This window comes from Aythya fuligula, chromosome 4 (assembly GCF_009819795.1).
Source record: "Aythya fuligula isolate bAytFul2 chromosome 4, bAytFul2.pri, whole genome shotgun sequence".
Lineage (NCBI taxonomy): Eukaryota > Metazoa > Chordata > Aves > Anseriformes > Anatidae > Aythya > Aythya fuligula.
This window is the reverse complement of record NC_045562.1, coordinates 68,042,033-68,063,416: the sequence shown is the minus strand read 5'-3', so window position 1 is coordinate 68,063,416 and position 21,384 is coordinate 68,042,033. Positions and strand designations below refer to the sequence as shown.

At 37.1% G+C, this 21,384-nt stretch overlaps 1 protein-coding gene across 3 annotated transcripts in view; it reads right to left on the bottom strand.

The window, feature by feature from the left end:
- ZFYVE28 (zinc finger FYVE-type containing 28) overlaps positions 1-21,384 on the bottom strand; it is a 144,740-nt gene that overhangs the window by 30,730 nt on the left and 92,626 nt on the right. For all 3 annotated transcript variants that reach the window (XM_032186081.1, XM_032186082.1, XM_032186083.1), the window contains exons 6-8: positions 19,654-19,743; positions 16,367-16,468; positions 7,817-9,178 (exon numbers count right to left, since the gene is read on the bottom strand). In XM_032186081.1, the coding sequence (XP_032041972.1) occupies positions 7,817-9,178; positions 16,367-16,468; positions 19,654-19,743 (1,554 nt within the window). The remainder of the gene's footprint in view (positions 1-7,816; positions 9,179-16,366; positions 16,469-19,653; positions 19,744-21,384) is intronic.

The window sequence follows — 21,384 nt, the reverse complement described above, 5'->3', positions numbered from 1 at the left end:
CATACCTCCCACTAATCGCTTGGAATATGTACACCTTCATGTTCTTCATTTCTGACTGCCAATTTGAAAATAAATCCCTAGTGTACCATGCTTTAGTTGAAAGGAAAGCCGTCGCAATTGGAAAATAATTTATCAGACTTGAACAAAAATCTATTTAACTTTCATTCATTTTACATAATTTCCTTTGCTAATTCTGCTCATTATGAAGAGATAGGTGCATTTAACCAAAGGCTTACCCTTTTAATACCTCATCACCTTTACCCATCCAATCTTACAACACAGTCATGCTACTAGAATGTATTTTTGCTATCTGTTTTATGGCAGCTAAATGATGTAAAAAAACACCATTAAAATGCGATTTCACAGCATGATTGAGCAGGAGAAGCTGTCTTGCAAAGATGAAATGTATTGTTCAGAATAAAATAATCTTTGAATAGCAAGATCCAGGAAACAAGAACAACTAGCATACTCAGCTTCTTCTTTCATTCTCTCTCACCTCCCCATCATTTCCATTTTTTTCCAGTCTAACAATCCTGCCAGCTGATTTGGGTAGTAACACTTCGGAGAGATGTAAGGTTTGCTCTCCTTTAGTGCTTTTTGGTAAGCTCTGCCTGATATATTTAAAATCCAGACAAAATATCTGTTATCAACAGTACACAACAAAATTGTGAGACTAAGAACCTAAATTCAATTTCATTTCATAGGTTGAGTTGTGGCTTGTTTTGTGTTTGTTATTTTTTTAGAATTTGAATTTTTCATAGCTCTTATTCAAAACCAAAAGGGCTAACACTCTTCCTACGTATAAAGAATTCAATGCATTTTTATGAGCTAAAACAAATAAAACAAATCATCACCACCCTAAGCATCATCCCTCTGTTAAGAGCTGATAATATTTAGCAACATTGTCCCAAGCACAAAATCACCTTAAATCCTGAGCTAACATTTTGGATTGGATGTCCAAGCCAGAAGGCAAAACGAAGAAGAGAGCTGGAACTAGACAGTAAGGAAATGTGATGAGTAACCTCAGAGCTGAATGGCATAACACCACTTTAAAGGTAATACTGAGGTTTTTGATAACGTATTTTCATCTTCATGGATATTCTCAGGCCAGCATACAAGCCTGTAAGCCTCTCACACCCCTTCTCCACACCTTTTTCCCCTCATTTAAATCCCCTCACCTCTACCTAGTCACCAGAAATAACAGCTAGCATTTTTCTTTTCAGGTTCACTATCTTATCTACTTTTAAGCCTTATCTTAAAGCTGATTACCATTGTCAACTGCTTCATAGAGCCTTCATTTTCTATTCATCTTTTACTCGGTTATGAGCCTGGCCGTGCCAAGCCATCCAGTGGTTTCAGCACTAAAATCCCAGCTGGTCAGAAATCATTTGGCAATGTAAACTGTTTGCAGATGCTTTACACAAACCCTGCTTAACAGAGGTTAGTTTGTTGTACAAAAGGACGCATCATTTGGACAATTACAATCTGTAAATATTTTTCTCACTTGTTTGTACCAATACAGATTGAATTTTTCTACCAGAAATATTTATTATTTATAGTATTTATTTCTGGTTTATATTCAGACTAGAATGCTACAGAGCAAGAAATTCTGTGTTTATTCAGTACCAAGAAATGAAATCCAATAATGAGAAGTCTGTTCTACACCTTCTCAGTGTTACAGTGAAGTATTAAAAAAAAAAAAAAAAAAAAAAAAAAAAAAAAGACACACACAAAGATTCCTGACATACTCACTCACTACATCTTCCCTCAGTATGCACAGATTCAGGATACCTCTTTATACAGTTTTCTTCTCATTAGTGTCTGACTGATGCTGGTGGATCCTGAGGTGAATTGACCTGCTTTTCCCAGCTCATGGTGGCTGTCACCAGCCAGTACTAGCTAGGCACGTGTTCTTTGGTAGCACAATTACAAGAAGGGAACGTATGTGCACGCAGACACGTCCTGCAGCAGGCAGCGGCTCCGAGAGGGCAGCCAAGCCTTTCTTCCACACCAGCCCACGTGCAACATGAACTTCATGGCATCTTGTACTCACTTGAAATTCATGCCAGGTTGGACTGGGCCTCCACGCTCACAGGATTCATTGGACTCTGTTTAAATTGTGTAAGTGGTAAAAGTTTCATTTGTTTCATTTGTGAGGTCTTAAATGCCTGCTGTGCTAATTTTAAAATGACATTCCAGCTTGGAATCAAACCTCCATCTAGGCTGACCAAAATGAAACTCTTCAGCACTTCTGATAAAAATACAGAATAAAGATTTGAAGCAACAGAGCAAGGTGACATGAGGTGATGTGACCGCCTCTTGTCATGGAATACTGGCCAACTGGACAAGAGAACCACTTATTTGAAGATAAGTTAAATAAATAAGTAAATAAATATTTAAAGCCATTTTTTCCTGCTTTGTGTACTCTTTTCTGCCGAAATGTGTCTCCAGCCTCTTAAAAAGTTCAATTAAACCTCTCATTGTTTTACAGAACGGTTTCTTCATGCATTTTATTACTTGAGTTCCAATTACATTCCACATTACATCAGTTAATTAGCACAGACCTTCTCTTCTTGGTTTTTCTCCTGCTACATGAGAGCTAACTGAAGCCTGATGCGTCAGTGATACCAAATCCACTCCAAAAGTCCCTTTTAAAAGCTTGTTGTACTTGCTATACACATAAATGAATTTCAGGAATATGTATGTTGAGAATTAATGCACTTCCCTGTTGCTGCATTCGATTTATGTCCTAGGGAGATGGAACCTGCTCTAAAACACTGACAGCTTTTATTTGCACGCCAAGGCTTCAAAACAGCAGCCACATGATCAGATACCACACAGAATCGGTGTTCAATGGACAAGGTCAAAAACACTGTCATTTTTAATTTGAGACTGGTATTTGTACTAAATCTGAGTTTGTTCAGTTGCATATATAAAAGGTTACATAGTAAAGAAACAGAATGCCAGAAGGGGAAGAGAGGAATTTCAATCAGAAGCCAGATAAAAGATTGCTTAAGCAAAGTTTTGCAATTGAAAAGCTCCTATGTTTTTCCCAATCAACTACTCTTTCCTTCTTGCTGATGAGAAATTTTCTTGCTCCTGAATAGCTAGTTAAAAGACTAATCAATATGGGATGGCTACGCAGATGCGGTTTGGTTTTGTGAACATGCACAGCTGTACGTTCATTTTTATGGAAGAGGCATCTTTGTCATGTGAGGACGGGCACAATCTTCTCAAGTCTTCCTGTGATAGGAATATTATTGGGAAAACATAGGAATACTGTAGGAAAAACATGAATTTAATGCATTTAATCAACTTAATATGGATTGCATCAGTTAAACTTGTTTTGATAGAGGAGCACAAATGCTATAAACTAATAGAAAAGCTAGAAAGGATTTCGTTATTATTACTACGTGAATGCTAGCCAACCCCAAAATCCAAATACTTGTTTTCCATGCATTTATCATAGTGGAATGACTACAGTGCCTTAATGTTGCTCTAATGAAAATATAAGCATGTCACATGTTGCTAAGGAGAGATAAAACACAGGCAGAAAAATCAAAATTAGAAACCAACTGTATAAAAACAGGTGTTTATCTTTTTTTTTCCTTTGTTTTTTTTCCCAGTCATTCTAACATGCATGCTGAGGAAATAAAGTTTTAAATATATTATAGTTTGGCATTCTTTAGAGTACAGAGGTGCAAACCTAAGAAACGGGACACCATGAATACCAAGCAGGAATTAAATTATTCATCTTATTGTAGACTTGCAATACAGAGCAGTAAACAGGAAAGCATGCTCTTCTGAGGATGCCTCATTCCTCCTCCTTACCCTGCAAAAGCATATGGCAAAATATTCTATTTTTTAAGCCTCCACAAATAAATGTGAACAGTGCCAGTATCTAACAGCCAACAGACACACTTTGAGCTTGCAGAAAACACGAAGATAGGAAGTTCTCCTCACCACCAACCTCAGCTCCTTTTGCCAAGTCTCAAGTGCACAGTAAAAGGCTTCATTCAGTGTACATTCACCAAATAAATTAACATCAAGGAAAATGGGGGGAAAAAAAAGCATAGTTTAAGTTAGATATAATAGACCTGCAGGGAAAAGAAGAGAAGCTGCATTTCAAAACCTTCTTTTTACATCAGAACTGTTACAGGACGGTATGCAGATAAATGAACATGCAACAGACCCAACTATTTAAACCTAAAACATGAAAACACTAGGATGGCATGGCAATAGGAAAGAAGCTGCTAAACTTCCCTAAACATGCAGAAGAATTTGAAATTTTACAAGACAAATCAATTCTGGAAAAAAAAAAAAAAAAAAAAAAAAAAAAGCCAAGTACTTCCAAAACACTAAAATAAACACAATAGTCAATCTTTCTATATTCTTCCCTTGGAAAACCAAGGGAGAATGCTATGATAGAATAATGAGCATTTCAAAAATCTGTAAAGCTTGCTTCCAGTAGGAAAAAAAAAAGAATGAAAGAACAGATAAAGATCTAAAGCTTCTCTTTCATGTTAAAGTATGCCCTTTTACCCGAAAATACAAAATGCCACTTTGTTCTGTGGTTTTCTTCTTACGTTATTTCCTCTTCATAACAGTTTGTTTTGCTACCACAGCCTTTCCTTCTAACATTGTGCTTGCATCAGATCAGATACTGACCACATTTTTGCCAGTGCTTCTCTCATATTTGCGTATCATCAATCCCACTGCCCAAGACTCTCAGTGTCCCTTGTGCTTTTTTTTTGAGATACTTGCAAGCAAATAATGGAAAAAGAGGAAACGACGTCAGCTATGCCATAAAACCAGACTAGTAAAGATGTTGCTATACAGATCTTATGCAGAAGAGAATTTAATCCTTACTTTAAACTCCACTGAACATTGAGGCAAGATCGAAAAACCTGGAATAAAGGTAGTTCAGACTTAAAGGATTAATTACGATAAACCCGACAGGACCATTGGAACGATACTAATAATGTCATATTGCACAGTATAAGGACGGATTTGCTAGAAGAAGCAGTTGATGTCATAACACACATTTGACAGCTGCCTGATTCAGACAAGGGAAAGAAAATTTTCTTTTCCGAGTTTCTGAGTTCCAGTAACTAGAAAGTAAATACATTTATCAATTTGATGAATGAGTACACCCTGCAGCTACTCCATGTATATTAGATTGCTTATTGTTCTAGCTAATGGGTCCATCATTCTGAGAATAATCTATGTCTCCAACATTTCCCCTATGGTTAAGTTGGCATTCACAAGCATGTAATAGGGAGCAGTCACAGAAGCCTAATATGATCTCCCAATTTAAGAATCCCATTGAAAGGCAGCGATTAGTCACCACCCAGGCAGCATGAGTAAGGAAAGGCCCACAAAGTTGTGTTTGGTAACTGAATCCTCTCTTTTACCGATAATGTGACTGGTGATTCAGAGGCAAGAGCCAGCCCTATATATAGACATATTGTGTATGGAAACTAAAGAGCAACACACACACAATTGTTTAATGTGAAGTCCTCAGTAGATCCCCAGGATCTCCATCTCCTGCAGAACATACTGAAGGAGTATATATAGTATGAGAACATTTCCAAATAAAGGAGCAACAATCTCTCAAAATACCTCACACCAAAGGTTTTTAGGAAAATTACGGATAACACACCGTGGGGAAGCCGAATTCTCCAAAACGGGTGAAAATTCTCAACCGTAAGCAGGGAGTTGTTGTTAAAAGACTTCCTCCCAGAACAACAGGAGGTCATTTAGGACCCCATGGGTTTTTGTTTTCAGATATGGTCTGCAGATGGGGAGAGCGAGGTCTGAAAAGCTGCCAGCTGTGCCAAATTATTCAGGATAGTAAGAACAACGGCAGAGTGAAGAACTGCACAGGATCTTAAAGACTGGGTAACAGGTAATACAACGGCAGGCAGAATTCAATGGATAAACACAGGGAGAACAATTTTAGCTTCACACAGAACAATCTGAGCTCACAAGTAGAATTTTGGGTCTTTGGCGGACAACATAAAAAAACCATCAATTCACCACTCTGCAACAGGCCAAGAAGTCCGAAGCCAAATATTAGGAATCACTGGAAAATCATCAGAAAACAACTTGGCACTGTGAAAATCCATGGTCTGCCCATACCTTGTGCAGTTCTCATTCCCTAACCCCTATAAGGAAGGTTTAGGGGAAGACAGAAGGAATGATGAATGTTATGGGACAACTTCAGCACAAAGAACGATCGTGTAGGCTGTGACATCCAGCCTCAAAGAAAGACCAGGATGGGAAGGCGTGACTGAGATCTAAAAAGTCACAAATGGCATGGACCAGACAAGGATGTGGACAAGAGACTATTGTTACAAACACAAACCATGGAAGGCTAAAAAAAAAAAAAAAACAAAAAACACTGATATATAATTTTATTATATTTTGCAGAATTACTCTTATAAATATCCCACCCAAGGAAAAAAACTGCTAAATGAATTGAGTCTTGCAATAGATGTATAATTTATCTGGCCATTGTAATTTACAATAATTACTTTTAAGCAATATTCCATCTGAAGTGTTGTAAAAGCATGAAATGTCAAATGGGTTTGTGAATTACTTCCTAAAATGAAGATGTTTCAGTATTTCTGTTATGAGGCCTTGAATATGAAGATAGTTGCAAGCCTAAGATCACAAATATTCAGAATAACGAGGAAGATAAAGGTAGTTTCTCAAAAGTTGAGTTTTAAGCATGACAAGTTATATTGTACCTGTAAGAGGAATTAACTCTGGCCCAAATAACTCTTGATTCTATTTCCACTGCAGTGAAATATTTCGTAATTCAATTACGATTATTTCTGCACCCTTTACATTGCAGTAATGCTTCATGGTTCCAGCTACCCCCACTCCGTTATCCTGAACTCCACGCACATATAAAAGACAAATCCTGCACTACACACAGTCTCTGTACTACTGAATCTGTAAGGTACAAAGGAAGAAAATCATCACAGAAATAGAGAAGACAATAGTAACTTATTTCATTTCTTCCCTCTGCTTTGCAGTATTAATCCTTCAAGGAAACCAAGGATACTACTCACCTTTAAAAAAAAAGAAAAAGTTATTCTCTAAAGAGTAAAACAAAATAAATATAAAAATACAAAATTGTTAAAAAAAAGTCTGGTGTTCTAGAGCAGGACCCCAGTGTCTAATCAAAGTTGATTTGAAGTGTAGCATTTTCTTTAACAGATGTTACATAGTTCCTCATTTTAATAAAATAATTTTGTTAAATGTTAATTATGTTACTAATGTCAAATGATTTTAACATTAATCTGTGACCTCTCTTCTGTCAGCTTTGGTTGATATGGTCTAATAAAGTTTAAAAGCTGCTTCTGCACTTTATTAGGCTCCTTCAACATACCTATTCACAAATCCACTCATGCCCACAGGCAACATGATCAGATAAGCTCTATTTTCTTAAAAGAAACTAGAGATATGAGTTGGAACGTGTTCAATCATAATTTAATCCCATGTACTGGGAAACAGCAGAACACAAGTATGGCCACTCAGGTGATTTAGTGGCAATGCACCCTTAGTTACATTAAACTGATAAGATTGGGATACTTAATTTCAATGATACAGTTTTCAGAAGGAAAAAAAAAGCTGATGAAGACCAACAAAAAACTACTTGCATTAAAACTGTATATTCAAAAACTACTTAAATCCTTCAACATAATCTTCTTTAAAATCAACACTAATTGTGCACAGACCACGAAAGAACTAGGAAAGAATTTATTTGTATGCAAATCTTACTACCAAAAAGTCAAGTTGCTCTTACCTTGAACTAGATCTTGATTTTATATCTTCCTTGGCTGTTCTTTCGCTACTAGCATCTTCAGTGCTCTCTACTTTTTTCTCACAGAGCTGTTTTCTCTTCTCCCACCTCTTCTGCTGATTTGAGATGCTTTCTGCTTCTCCTTGCAAGTCATTTTCTGCTCCTACCTGTGAACCTGAGGAATGTGCCAGGCACTTAGAGGAGATCGGCAGATTTTGCTCTTCTCTGCCAAAGTCTCTTTCTGCTAACAAAGCAGAGGTTTCAGGTTTTAATGTTTCCTGTGCAGGGACTGAATTGTCCAAGTTATCTACATGGTCCATTTCCTTAGACTTCACTAACGTGTATGAAGCATTTACAACACCTCCTGCAGAATGTTTAGTCTTTAAACCTTCCACATTCTCCTCCCTGCTGTCTTCACAGCTGCCACAACACACACAGGAATTAATGAGACAGTTTGTGGCAGCTATACTGAGTTTATGGGATTCATCCTCCTCCTCATTTGCTAACGGATTAGCAGATCCAGGAACACAATTAATAGCTGCTTCGGGTGTTCCTGGGGATTCTGAGCTAGAGGGAGATTTAGGATTGAATATTACAGTAGCAGATATTTTCATTCCCCCTGTCCTGTGAGCTATCACTTCTGCCATTTCTGCATCATCAGCATATGCATCCCAACCGTTGAGGTATAACTGCGAATCTGGACCTTCCAAACAGCTGCAGGAATTCTGAACTGAGATGCCAGACATCTGTTTGCTGTCTTCAATATTGTTATTATTGCTTACATCACTTTCTGCATCTTTTAAAAGCAAGGTTTCCTCTGTCTGATGACCGTTCTCATACAGCAGAGCATCTCTGTATTGCAGGTTCTGTTTTGAACTGTGGCAAGGGTTATTCACCCAAGCAAAGGTATCACTTACTGAATCCAATCCAGCAAGAGCCTCTCCTGCTCCATCTAGGTCATCCATAAAAAACACTCTGTCCTCTTCATCAGTTAAATTGTCAAGATGGTGTCTCGTTGGTGAAGCTTCTGTGCTAGAACTATTTCTTAGGCTAGGTCTGTGAGCTGGGGACTGACAGATGCTCGGAGGGGAAAGCAGAGAAGACATTTCATCTCCAACTCTGTGTACCATCCTATTCAGCTGTTCCAGCTCCTGCTCGTCATACTGCATTGAACAAGCCAGCTCAGCCTCTGTGTTCTCAGCTTTTGCTGAGAGCTCCTTGGCTGGCAATGTTGCAGTTATGCCTGGTGTAATGACAGAGGGTACTTCAGGATCTGTTCTGACAGGAAAATCCACGTCTTGAGAGATGCAGAGGTTACGCTCCAGTGTGTGCAGTTCCTCCTCAGTTAACGTCTGAAGTAGATCCCTAAAAGTAAAGCAAAACATGTGACATTACATTCACAATCACAAGAGGCACTGACGTTACACATTTTAAAAAAGCTTTTACTGTCAGTACAGAAATCCAGAGAGCGAACGTGGGAACACAGAGTACTTTCAGCTGCATATCTCAGGGTGCATTTTGCATTCACATTCAGAACACTTGGGACTGCTGGTGCTTGAATTCGAGAACACTCATGCAAATACAGGCTACCAAATTATTTATATATTTGCCGTAAAGCCCCAAAATAAATCAAAACACACCCATAAAGTAAAATGGATCTTCCCCATTCCCTATTTATTTTGAGTGGAAGTGGTACTCACAGTGAACATACTTTGTCATTTTTTTAATTCACAGATTTGATTTTGGTTAGAAAATACATTTGCCATCCATGGTACAAGATCCTGAAAATTATTCTACAAAAGAGCACAGTAGAAGTTTCACACCCTTACATTGTCAGATAAAAAGAACTCATTAGAAGTATCAATATCACTTATGCAGTGCTGATGTCTTGGAAGCCTATTCAGTGCAACTTGGCCCTCCTCCGCCTCCAACACAACTTGGGGATTAGGGAGCTAGGTTTTTGTACAATGTTAAGAATCAGGCAGGCCTAAAAGCAAACATTGAGGCATTTACGAAACTTTCTAGAGGCATAAAGCATCTCCACTATTATCAAGTGTCCTCAGTATTGCAGTTTTGGACTACAAGCACTCATAAAAAAAGTGTTATTTGAGACTTATGTTTAAATGCTTTATAACTTTACAACAAGATACACAGCACTGAATTCTAGGTCTGCATTTGATTTATACCATACTTCTGAAGTAGGAGCTGCATATAAAAATATCCTCTGTCAAGAACCGTTGTCAACAGCAGTTGTTTCATAGACCAGCAAGTATATTTTAGCATAAATAAATGGATGGAAAATGGGAGGCCTTTCGCTTAAACAGGGGCTAGGAGTCCACTATTCCTCATGGGTTTAGAGGTCATTAGAAGTAAGAAGTAACTTCAGTCTAAACAAGAGGACCACATCCACCCCCCACAAAAGATCCATTTGATACATCTCATGTTTTGATTTCCATCAACTAATGAAGGTTACCTCAAAGGCCAAATATTTTTCCTATCACTACCAATAAATGTCAAATTACCTAAAAAAAAAAAAAAAAAATCACTGGTATCTGACTTGTGTACCAGTTAACATACAATCTAAAAAATACACACATACATTTATGTATCAGTTTAGATAATCATTTCAAAGGTAGAATAAGTGTAGTATATACGCTTTCTTTTGTTGTGGTGGTGGCTATGTACTCTCCTTTTCAGTAACATCTTTATATAAAGTAAGCTTTTATTCTTGGGCTGAAAATAAGAGGCATCATATGAACCTGAAAAAATACTAGGCTTATTCAAGTACCACCTTAGAAAGACAATCGCACCTCCATATCCTCCCCCTTCCACCTGCTTTCATATTCTCTAATAGAGAAGTATTTATTTCAGTTGTTCCATATGCATCTCAAAGTCCCAAATGTGACCATTTTTCCAGTCATGTATTAGTAATAGAGGGAAATGGACAATCTCTTTATACCCACTTAGTTTGTAAAGCTATAAACCAATATTGCTATCTTGCAGACTAAAACATTTAAGATGACCTACACACTTCTTTTGTCTAAACAGTATGGCATGATATTACCTTTCTTTTGTCAAAACTTTAATTAAACAGAAACAGATGTCTGTAAGAGATCGAGTGTTTTAACATCACCATAAAAAGCAAATGGACTGGGAACAGTTTAAGTTTTATGGCCAACATAGAGAGCTGTATTATTTGTTTTTGAAAGAATTATACAAATGTAAATCAACAACAACAAAAAACAGCATGATTTTTGCCATGAGGCTTTGTGCTATAAATTATCAGTTTATAAATTTTTAGAAAAATGCTACGATGTGGAATATCAGAAGCAGAAAGAAAGAAAAATGAGATTTTTAGAAACAGAATTATTATTATTTTAAATACAGTAAACACAAAAATGAATGGTTTAGGCTTGTCTCTCACATATGCAAAGACAAGATATTAAAAACAAGATATTTGGAGGTCAGTTCAAGGCCCATCAAGTAGAGATACTGGTCTCTAATATCAAGTTGTAAGGAAAGGAGTAAGAGTGGGCCAAGCATCCAGGGAACTTGCTAGGTGTGTCCAACTGGCTTCCAACAAGCTATAGCTCAGGAAGTCCTGAGGTGGCATTTTCATGGTCAATAATTCTTGGCGAATTTCACTTGTATAAAATGAAAATGTTTGTGTCAGGAACTAAATGACAGCCAACTACTTAAAACTCAGCTCTGCTTCTCAATACACCACAATCAGAGTTGCTCTGCTTCTCTTCTGAAGGCACAGACAGCCTGACTGCTCACAGCTATTGGTTATATGTTTCACCTGTTTACAACAAACACAAAGGTTTCTGCAAGTGCTGGAAATATATATTTACTGCATTCTGGTCAAAAGGCTAACTTCATTGAGTCGAGTAAAAACTCTTCATTTTTTGCCAATATCAAACACCTTAAAACTTAAGAACAATTATTTGCAGTTTTAAGGTTAAGTAAATAAAGCTTGATTCAAAAATCAAGGAAATCAGCAACAGTCCTGTTGGCTTTTAGGGCTTTGAGTCAGATCCATGCTGCCTGGCAAGAGATGCTAAATGCAATCAGTCGGACTACATGTGGTAGTCCACCAGCTCTGTTATTTTATGAGGGAAGTCATTCCTGCTTTAAATTCATAGGAAATCTGCTCAATATCCTAACTGAAACATCAGAAATTTTGCTATTAAAAAATACAGCTTGTCCTCAGAAAAACAGGATCTGGCAATTACCTTTCCAGCTCTGCATAAAAACTAGAGCCACTGGACTAATTTAGATAAAAGCTTCCTTGCAAGATGAACAATTTTTGATTGACAGTTATCTTTTTGATACACGATATATTAGTTAAGAAAGATTCACCGCCAGCATTAGAACATGGCCTGTTTTAAAATGCCTATGTAGATATTGGGAATAAAATTAGTATCAACCAGTATCCAGAAAAAATGGTAAATCTCACTAATGGAAGTTTAAAACTAGATGTCAGACATCATTATTAAGCCTTAAGGTTTAATTAAAGCAGAGCTACTTCCATGGTTCATTTCCTTTCTGTTGAAGCATTTGTAGCTCGTCAGTGGATCCAAGCAAGTGCTGTGCTCACGTGGAAGAAAATTCTCTCTGCTTTCATTATTCACAAGGCACAGGTAACAAGGGCTTCTACACGCTGTCCTGACAGCTGCACTCCACTCGCTTTTCTCTGAGGCTTTAGAAAATAGCAAATTAAAACAAGTGCATGTTGGGATTTCACCTGCTTTTACTCTTATTAGCTTGGTATCACAGAAAAGCAGTCTAACCTTGAAAGTACAAGGAACACTTCTTCCAGTGGTTTCAGCCACTGGCAGGAAAACAAGCCAAGGTCTTAAAACGTACTCTGCCTGTTACAAGCCAGTAGTAAAAGTCTGCTCTACCTATTGCAAAAGCGATAAATATTTTTGACTCCACTGCTAGTACCCAGAGAGCAGAAATTACGGTTTGAAAATTCAAGGCCAGGTGCCCATTTAAAGACAGGCAGCTGAACAGAGGCCAGGGTCACACAGCCCAGGTGCACAGATCCTGCACATTCACTGGGCCTCTCTCCTTGCTGAAATTTGCTTCTATTCTGACTGGTACCTTAAACTGTTTTCAGGAAACAGCATCACTGATGGTACTGCCAGCCCACAATTCAGTTCTTGCTCCTAACAGAACACCAACAGCTCTCGGTTTACAGGGTTGCCACTGTAGGACATGATGCAGGTATGGAAATGCAATTTGCAACCTCCTGCTTCCATCGCGGTGAGCCGCTTTCAGCACACCTGCGTCCATGGATCTGCTCCAATGCATTGCCACTGAGAAAACAAATCTGATAAATAACAAACAGCACTGGTGCTCTTTTGTTGTCAAAGTTTTAAAATCGACTCAAAGTTTTAAACCAACTTGGAAAAACTCACGTCTTTTCCCCAAGTCACCAAGCACGCTTTAAAGGCATGAGATTCACAACTTGCCCCTCATATTCTTTAACACACCGACAGCAGGTACACCACATCTGATTTCTACTCAATGTGCAAGGATTTCAGTGTACTTGAAGTGGTAGGGACCTCTGATTCTGCACCACTTATCTGCAATCTGCTTGATTCTGCACCACTGAAATCCACAGGGACCCTGCCACCAGCTGTAATGGGTCCAGAAACAAGCACCAGGCAGGCAGAGGGCTCGAAAAAAGGGCAGAACTAAGGAGTACTGCAAAATCCCAGATGTGCTCACCTCTGAAAATCCCCACATAGCAGCCACAAATGCACGTATGGTATAGGCAATATTTTATTGCAAGAATGTTCAGGCATAGGCATCCAAATTAAATATTTATGCATATCCCACAATATATGCTTTTTATGCTTAATAGGCAGAAATGGTTCAAATATCTCAGCTTAAAACAAACGGAGATAACCCTACTATATATATTTATGCATTGGTAGATGCATAAAACACAGTGCTGATATTTTATATCTAAATCTGAAATCAACACAAGCATCTTGCATGGGCATTAAAATATTCAAACTCATCATTTGTTGCTCAACCTCACTAAACCTAAACAAAAAACCTTAATGCTTTTTGCTCTGAAAGTCTCCACAAATAACAGCCTCTATTGCTTTCTAAGTTGCCAGCCACCAACAAGACCGCCAAAAATTGCCTAACCAGATGTTTTTCTCAGCTAGCTGCAATTTAGTTACACAGATCCACAAAAATATGGTACTTTCTTCATTTGAGAGCAGGCATGTTTTAGGATAATATAGTTTTAAAATTATCAACTGTATACTTGGATTTACTGGAGTGAAAATATTTAGTTGGCTAAGATTTAAAGCATACTGAACTATATGCAGAAATTTCCTGGGATGTGATCACGTTATTCAGTACAATTTTCTATACTATTACAACATATACACAATTGCAACATAAAATGAAACTGAAAATATTTAACATAGGACTTCTTGAATTATTTTTTGTGCCTTAACTATTGGCCATGGAGACCAGAGAAAGACCCCTGGAAAAAAGCATTTCATTTTTACTGGAGACACATTCAAATATCTCATTCCATCTTCTCTTATTGGCTTCTGTGAACATTGTTAGCGAGCAGGAATTGCAACCTGATGAGTTTAAAAAAAATCTGTCATAACAAACAAAAAAAGATTTAGACAGCTTAGGCATTTTTAAAATAAAATTAATTATTCTGAATGAGCTGCACACTTATTTGTATTATACTGTTCTTTATTTCTATCCAATGTATTTTTCATTCAAGAGTATTACTAAGGATCTTTTTAAGCCCAATTCTTTCAAATAATCAAGTTCTTTGGATGAGTTCCCTGATGTTCCTTCAATCCAGAGACTGCCACTGAGAAAAAATTTCAAGTTACTTCTTAGCTTGCTTGTATTTTTCCCAATGCCCTGATAAATACTACCTCACTAAGAACATGTTGCAAACTGTTTGCTGGACAACTGAATTCATGTCTCTTAATGGTCATTTGAAAGAATAAATTATATAGATCGTGTAGTACCTACATTCCTTTATCCAGAAATGAATCTGAAAGAATCTTTTCATCTTTGAAAGTGTGCATTGAAAATACTAGTTATTGAACAAATAAGCACATTACTAATGTCTTTTCAACCCAAGCATTAAGTTCAGAGAAACTGAAAATTAAATGGACTAAGCAATAAACTGACTTCATTGATTTCCATTTTTCTTGTAGTGAAACGTAAGGAGTAAGCACAAAGTACAGATTATGAGAAATATTTTAGTTTTGAAATTTTTTTTGGCTTTAGTCAGACTGTGGAATACTAGTGAAAATTCCTGTAATAGGCATATATTGGGATATTTTTCTAAAGTAAACTGCAAGGACTTTTTAAGCTTTAGCAATGTTTAAGGTTCCCCCATCCCATATTAAGTTTTGCTACTCAGTTCCTGTTACTTTTCTTTATTCTGTTTTATAAAACCATCATCATCCAAAATATATGAAAATACATGTTAATTTGACCATTTTAATTCTGAGATCTCAACATGAATATCATTAGTGTACCTGAAAATAAAACTGAACCTAGGGAATCTTCAAGGAGCACAAAAGGACGTGGTCTGGATATTCATAAAAGCTAACTTCAGAAATAGGATCCTCACAAGGAAATTAATCTGGATAAACTTAGTCTCCATGCAAATTCTTCATATGTCAAACCATCATCATGACAGACAGGGAAGGAGACAGGTAAAAATTGGACACAGGAAAGAAAATCTACCAAGTTAACTCTAGAGATGTACAAAAACAGCATTTGCAGTGGGTATACAAATTTGAATTATCAGAAAATATTAGGGTGCATGGATTGAAAGAACATTATTTATTTATTGAGTTAAACTTCTGGATAAAATACCGTAAGTCTGAATATATATAAATATATATTAAAAAAAAAAACAGCATAAGATACAGCTTGATATCTACAAAGTAACACATCATCACTTTAAAAGACCTCAGCTAAAAAAAAAAAATAATATTTTAATGTCCTTTATACTTGAATTGAGACCAAAAAAAGACAACCTCTCCAATGATTACCAAGACTGAAGCACTGTGAAAAAAAGGATATATATAGAATATGATCCACCCTCTAGGAACAGATCCACAATATGAAAAACTGATGGTCACTTCTATTAGATTAAGAATGATCTGAGTATTGCATCATAACATACTGACAATATAATAAGCCTAGTTAAACAAAAACACTGATGCTAATTAGAAGCAGGATCTCCCAAAATAAAATGCGACTTTGATATTTCAGGCATCATACCACCGTAAGGAAAAACTGAAATGTAATTAAATTATGTTCAGAAAAAAGAAAATATCAAAGAGAAAAAGTTTAGAAAATTCAGGGAAAATGAAAAACAAGTTAGATATTTCATGGGTATGTAAAACAGACGAGAGAAAAATGTATCTTAAAGTTCACATAACAAACAAACACTTTCGTAGGCATTTCTGTGTACTGTTTTACCCTCTGATTTTCACTACAGAAAAGAAGCAGTTACAACAATCATTTATTACTTGCCTTATTTTTCTTAACAGAGTGTGAAAAGGTCTGAAGAGTTCAGACATATCTTCTGGCTTGTGGTCCAAGTTCAGTGGTCCCTCGGAGTAGACTACAAGGCCACTGTAGTTCAAACACAAAAATGAAAATTGCTTCACACCCAGTAACTACTCAGTGAGGAATCAGAAAAGCAACTGTACATACATATTAGAACTACCCTCAAGTTACTTCATTTTCACATTGTTATCTTATTTGTTTTATCCACTGCCAGTTAGAACAAATGATATTTAAAGCTACTGGAAAAAGATCCCCTCCAACCCCTGCTACTGAAGCATGGGAGAAAGAGCAATGGAAGCTCAAGAGGAAGAACATACTCTCATATCACTGCTGCAGCTGACCCAGAAAAAAACAAAATCAAAACACAAATAGATTATCGAGTAAGTTGAGGAAAGCTCACTGGCTTGAGAGAGATTGCAAATGGCTTGTTCTTTCCAGTCTAAATCATTTCTAGGTAAGATGCTTGACTTACACTCCCATTTTTCTACCTCTAAGATAAGTATAACCTGGTAGCAACTTGAGATAAAGAAGATACACACACTAAGTTACATAAAACATATTTTGATAATACAACACTTCTAAATGAACTAAGTACTCGTAAAATTTCCCTGAAAAGGGGATATTCGTGATACTGAAACCCCCTGAGCACCTTGCTGCAAATACCTAAATACCTACTGACAGAATCTCTATTGCCAAAGCCCATGTGTGTCAGGGATTACACAAAATTCACCTTTTACACTATACCTGCTGCGTATTACGGCGCTGTGCCTGAGAGCGCGCATTCCACCCATAACAGGCCCCACTCTGCTTAAAACTATTTAATCCCCTGCCCACTGCCAAAACAACTTCTGTCTCTCAAAGGCAAATGGATTGCATGTTCTTATCCTCTAGATTACATATGCTTTATTTCACCGTGGACTTTTTCCCTTCTGAGAGCTGACTATTTCAAGGATACGTTGTTTTTCCTGCAGTCAAATTACAAGTTGCTTCAGAGAGCTTCCTAGGTATAATAAACTGTTAGTGTCTTCTACTCACCTTCTGTTCATTAGCAAGCACCCTGGATAACTAACTAAAGCTCTCTGAGACACCACAGCAATGCTGGTGTCACAAGTAATATGGTTCCCACTGAAGTATTTAAAAAAAAAAAAAAAAAAAAAAACACAAAAAACACTTACACTCTGTTTACCATCTGGGAAATACTGCTCTTTTTCTTCTGCTTATAAACCCAGAGTCTGGCTCATGCCCTGGTACCAGGATAGTACTGTAGTCTCCCATCAGGCTGGAAGATGGCCATCAGAAAGTTCAGAATTGTCAAGACAACAGAGGGTCCAAGAAATGTGACTACTCAACGTGATCACCATTGCTCTGGGGATTGGTGTTTGAGGGCAGGAGCAAGGAAGGGGGAGAACAGGAGCATGAGAGAAGTTGCTTCTTTTGCAAGTTAACTTTTTTTTTTGTGGTTTAAGACAAATTATCCTGTTACCAAGGTTACGTACTGTTTTTTTAAGTTTTCTGAGCTTCAACAGGGAGGCTACCATGAAGCGACAGAGTTATCACTGACTCATGTAGTCACGTTCTGCCTCAATAAATGTCACGTCTTTGCTGAGTGGAAGCTAGAGGCTGCTTCCCCTGAACTTCTAACAGCCACAAAACATCACTCTTTTGGCAGTTTCTACAGAGCTCAATTCTCAGAAGAAATTTTAAAAGATAAAAATAGAAGAGGGCTAAAGCACTACAAAAACCCATTGTGAAATGACCTCCGTGTATAAGACCATTCAAAGAGTTCTGAATCAAAGCTTGAATTTGGTTGTACCATAGAAGGAAGTAAAAAAATGCACAAAAAAAGAATACATCTTAACATTTCCTACTAAATCCAGATTTCACTGACACCTGTTAAACACGGTGCAGCATACACTGCCCAACCTGCACAGTAAGCTGATGTCGGAAGAGAAACCTTGAAGAACAATGACTCCCAAAAGTATTCCTTAAAGAAAGGCTTTGTTATTAGAGAAGCAAGGGAAGCCAGCACCTGGCCCCAGATCAGGCTACCCAATACAGCAACAACATGGCAACTTTAAATGCAAGACAGATGCAATTCAAAGGCTTCTCCTTTCACAGTCCCAATTAAATGCCTGAATTTCTTCAAGGCAGTACCATAACTGAATGGGGTTATTTTCCCATGTGGCTTCATATGGCAGTGATTTATCTTCAAGTCACAGGATACTTGGGGGCAGTTAAACCAATTTCTCTTCTCTCTCTCTGTCCTTCTTTGTAATTTGGGATTGATATTGCTCATTTTCCAGTGAGCCCTTGGTTTTCCAGTGACCAACCATGTGTTCTTCTTTGTGTCTTCCAAGAGCATCAGAGTGTATTGTCACATTTCTGTTGTCTTTTGATAATCAGATTATTACTGTTGTTATTTTTAGAATGATGGTTACAGAGAATATCCTATTTAAAAGGAAAAATGAGCCACAGAAGCACATTATACTCAGGATTTTAGGTTTCTTATCTCCCTCAGTTATACTACTGATATTAGCTAACTTTAAAACATTCACAATGGTAAAATATTGAAAATATGTTGGCTTTACTTCAGAGAAACTCTCTATTAAATCGTGAAGACTTATTAGGAAAAATGCATCTGATCTGTTCAATGTTGAAAAAGCTGAATAAAGAAAAAAAATGTTTTAACTTAGTTACCTGAGTGGTCAATACAGGGCACAAATTTACATGTAACAAGTTATACATGTTCATACTTTTCCTTGAAAGAGATTTAAACCTAACTCACTGGTCACAATGCACTCAGCTTGTTATGATGATTCTTTCTGGATCCAGAGTCATTAAGAAAAATACACAATTAAAATTGAAATGTCTGTTTTCCTGGACATGTATCCTTAGGTCATATTATTTTTGAGTGACAGAATATCTGCTTTCAAAAAATCTTTTTGACAACATTACATTCTACTGTACTGTACTGATGTTCTTCATTGACCTTTTTAATTTTTTCTGGAGGAAGTCTAATCAACAGTTTCAGGGTCCTGCTTTCTATATTCTCCTTTCTCTTCCCTTTCGTTTTTTTGCTCTTCACCTTCTATGATAAACTGGCAATGACTTTTATTTAATTCTCTGTTTGTAAAAAATGCAAGCAAACTCAGGTGAAAGAAAATACATCAAAATTCTGAACAAGTTTTTTAAATCTTCAATATATATCTGAGGGGGAAGCAGAGCACAGAATAGCTATCAGAATTACTTACCACACAATGGCTAATCTTGGGATAGTAAACATTAAAGCTGGTTCATAGTCATCAATCATATCTTGAGTGAGGTATCCAAGCCTTAAGGCTCTAAGCAAAATAAAATGATTTAGCAAGAGATTAGACACTCAAAGAAAATATTTCAATAGGAAAAAATATGAAAAAATTGTAATATAAGCCCAAACTAATAGTATTTAATTGATGAACTATTAGTGTACATCCTAATATACTATGTACAAAACTGACTGATGTAGCATTCGCTGTAAAATATATATATATATAACATATAGCCATCTAAACAAAACCAAAATATTTTTTATGCCACTTTCCCTTCTTATATACTATTTCATGTCAGGTTTCAGCTTGTTACTGGAAACCACTGGTGCTTATAGACTTGCAAGTTTAGTAGAAAAGAAAAAATCATACATTTTAAAATAATAGGGGAAAGTATTTTGTCTCATTTTCAAATAAAACTTGCTAAAATCTTTTAGGTCAAAACACACTAAGCTCACAAACATAACTAAAAAACCACACACAGAGCAACTACTATTGAAGTCTCTGAATTTAGCATTTGGGATCTTTCATCAATCCCTAATAACTTTTCAAAATCATCAGTCCCTTTTTTGGGCTGAAACCTTTTTTTTTTTTTTTTTTTTTTTTTTAGGCTTTTCACTTGGTGATATTTTCTAATTTTTTCTGCATAGTTTCTTATTTCCTCATAACTTTCTTCTCCAATTCGTCCATATAATTGTGTAAGATGACACCCACACAGCACACTAGTATAGCTGCTAGTACTGGTCATGAGTAGAATAGATTTAACATTTTCTTATTCCTTTTCAATACTTGTCTTGCCAACGCTGCTGTTGGCAGACAGAGAAATAGCCATGGCTCACTTGGTGCTAGCACTAGATGGACTCATTCAGTACATGGCCAACTACAACTCCCACATTCTTTCCTACAGTTCACCGCCAGATTAACCAAATCTTTAAAAGGCAAACAATGATTTTCCTCTTAATTGTCAAATATGTGGCATTTCTATTTAGTAAGTATCTGACAGATTGTAAATATCTTCTCCAACTTGTTGCAATCATTTTCAGTTATAATCCTTTATTTTAAAAGGCCTGAAACACCTCTGATTTTGGTATCATCTACAGATCGTGAAAGCATGCTATGTATTTCTTACTGACGGTCTCAACCACATATGCACGGAAGCTAAGCTCCGGTCTTCCCAGGACTTTAAAGAGCTTTTACAGGTTCTTTCTAGGTTTGGGTTGGAAGGGACCTTACAGATCATCTAATTCCAACCCCCCTTTAGCATGACACCTCCCACTAGACCAGGTTGCCTAAAGCCCCATCCAGCCTGGCCTTGAACACCTCCAGGGATGGGGCATCCACAGTGTCTCTGGGCAACCTCTTTCAGGGCCTCACCACCCTCACGGTAGATAATTTCTTCCTCATATCTGATCTAAATATGCATTTTTTTTAGTTTAAAGCCATTCCCCCTTGTCCTATTACTACACTCCCTGACAAAGTCCCTCCCCACCTTTCCTGCAGCCCCCTTCAGGCACTGGCAGGCCGCTGTAAGGTCTCCCTGGAGCCTTCTCTTCTCCAGGCTGAACAACCCCAACTCCCTCAGCCTGTGTTCACAGGAGAAGTGTTCCAGCCCCTTGATCAACTTCATGGCCCTCCTCTGGACTTGTTCTAATGTTTCCATGTCTTTAGACATGTGCT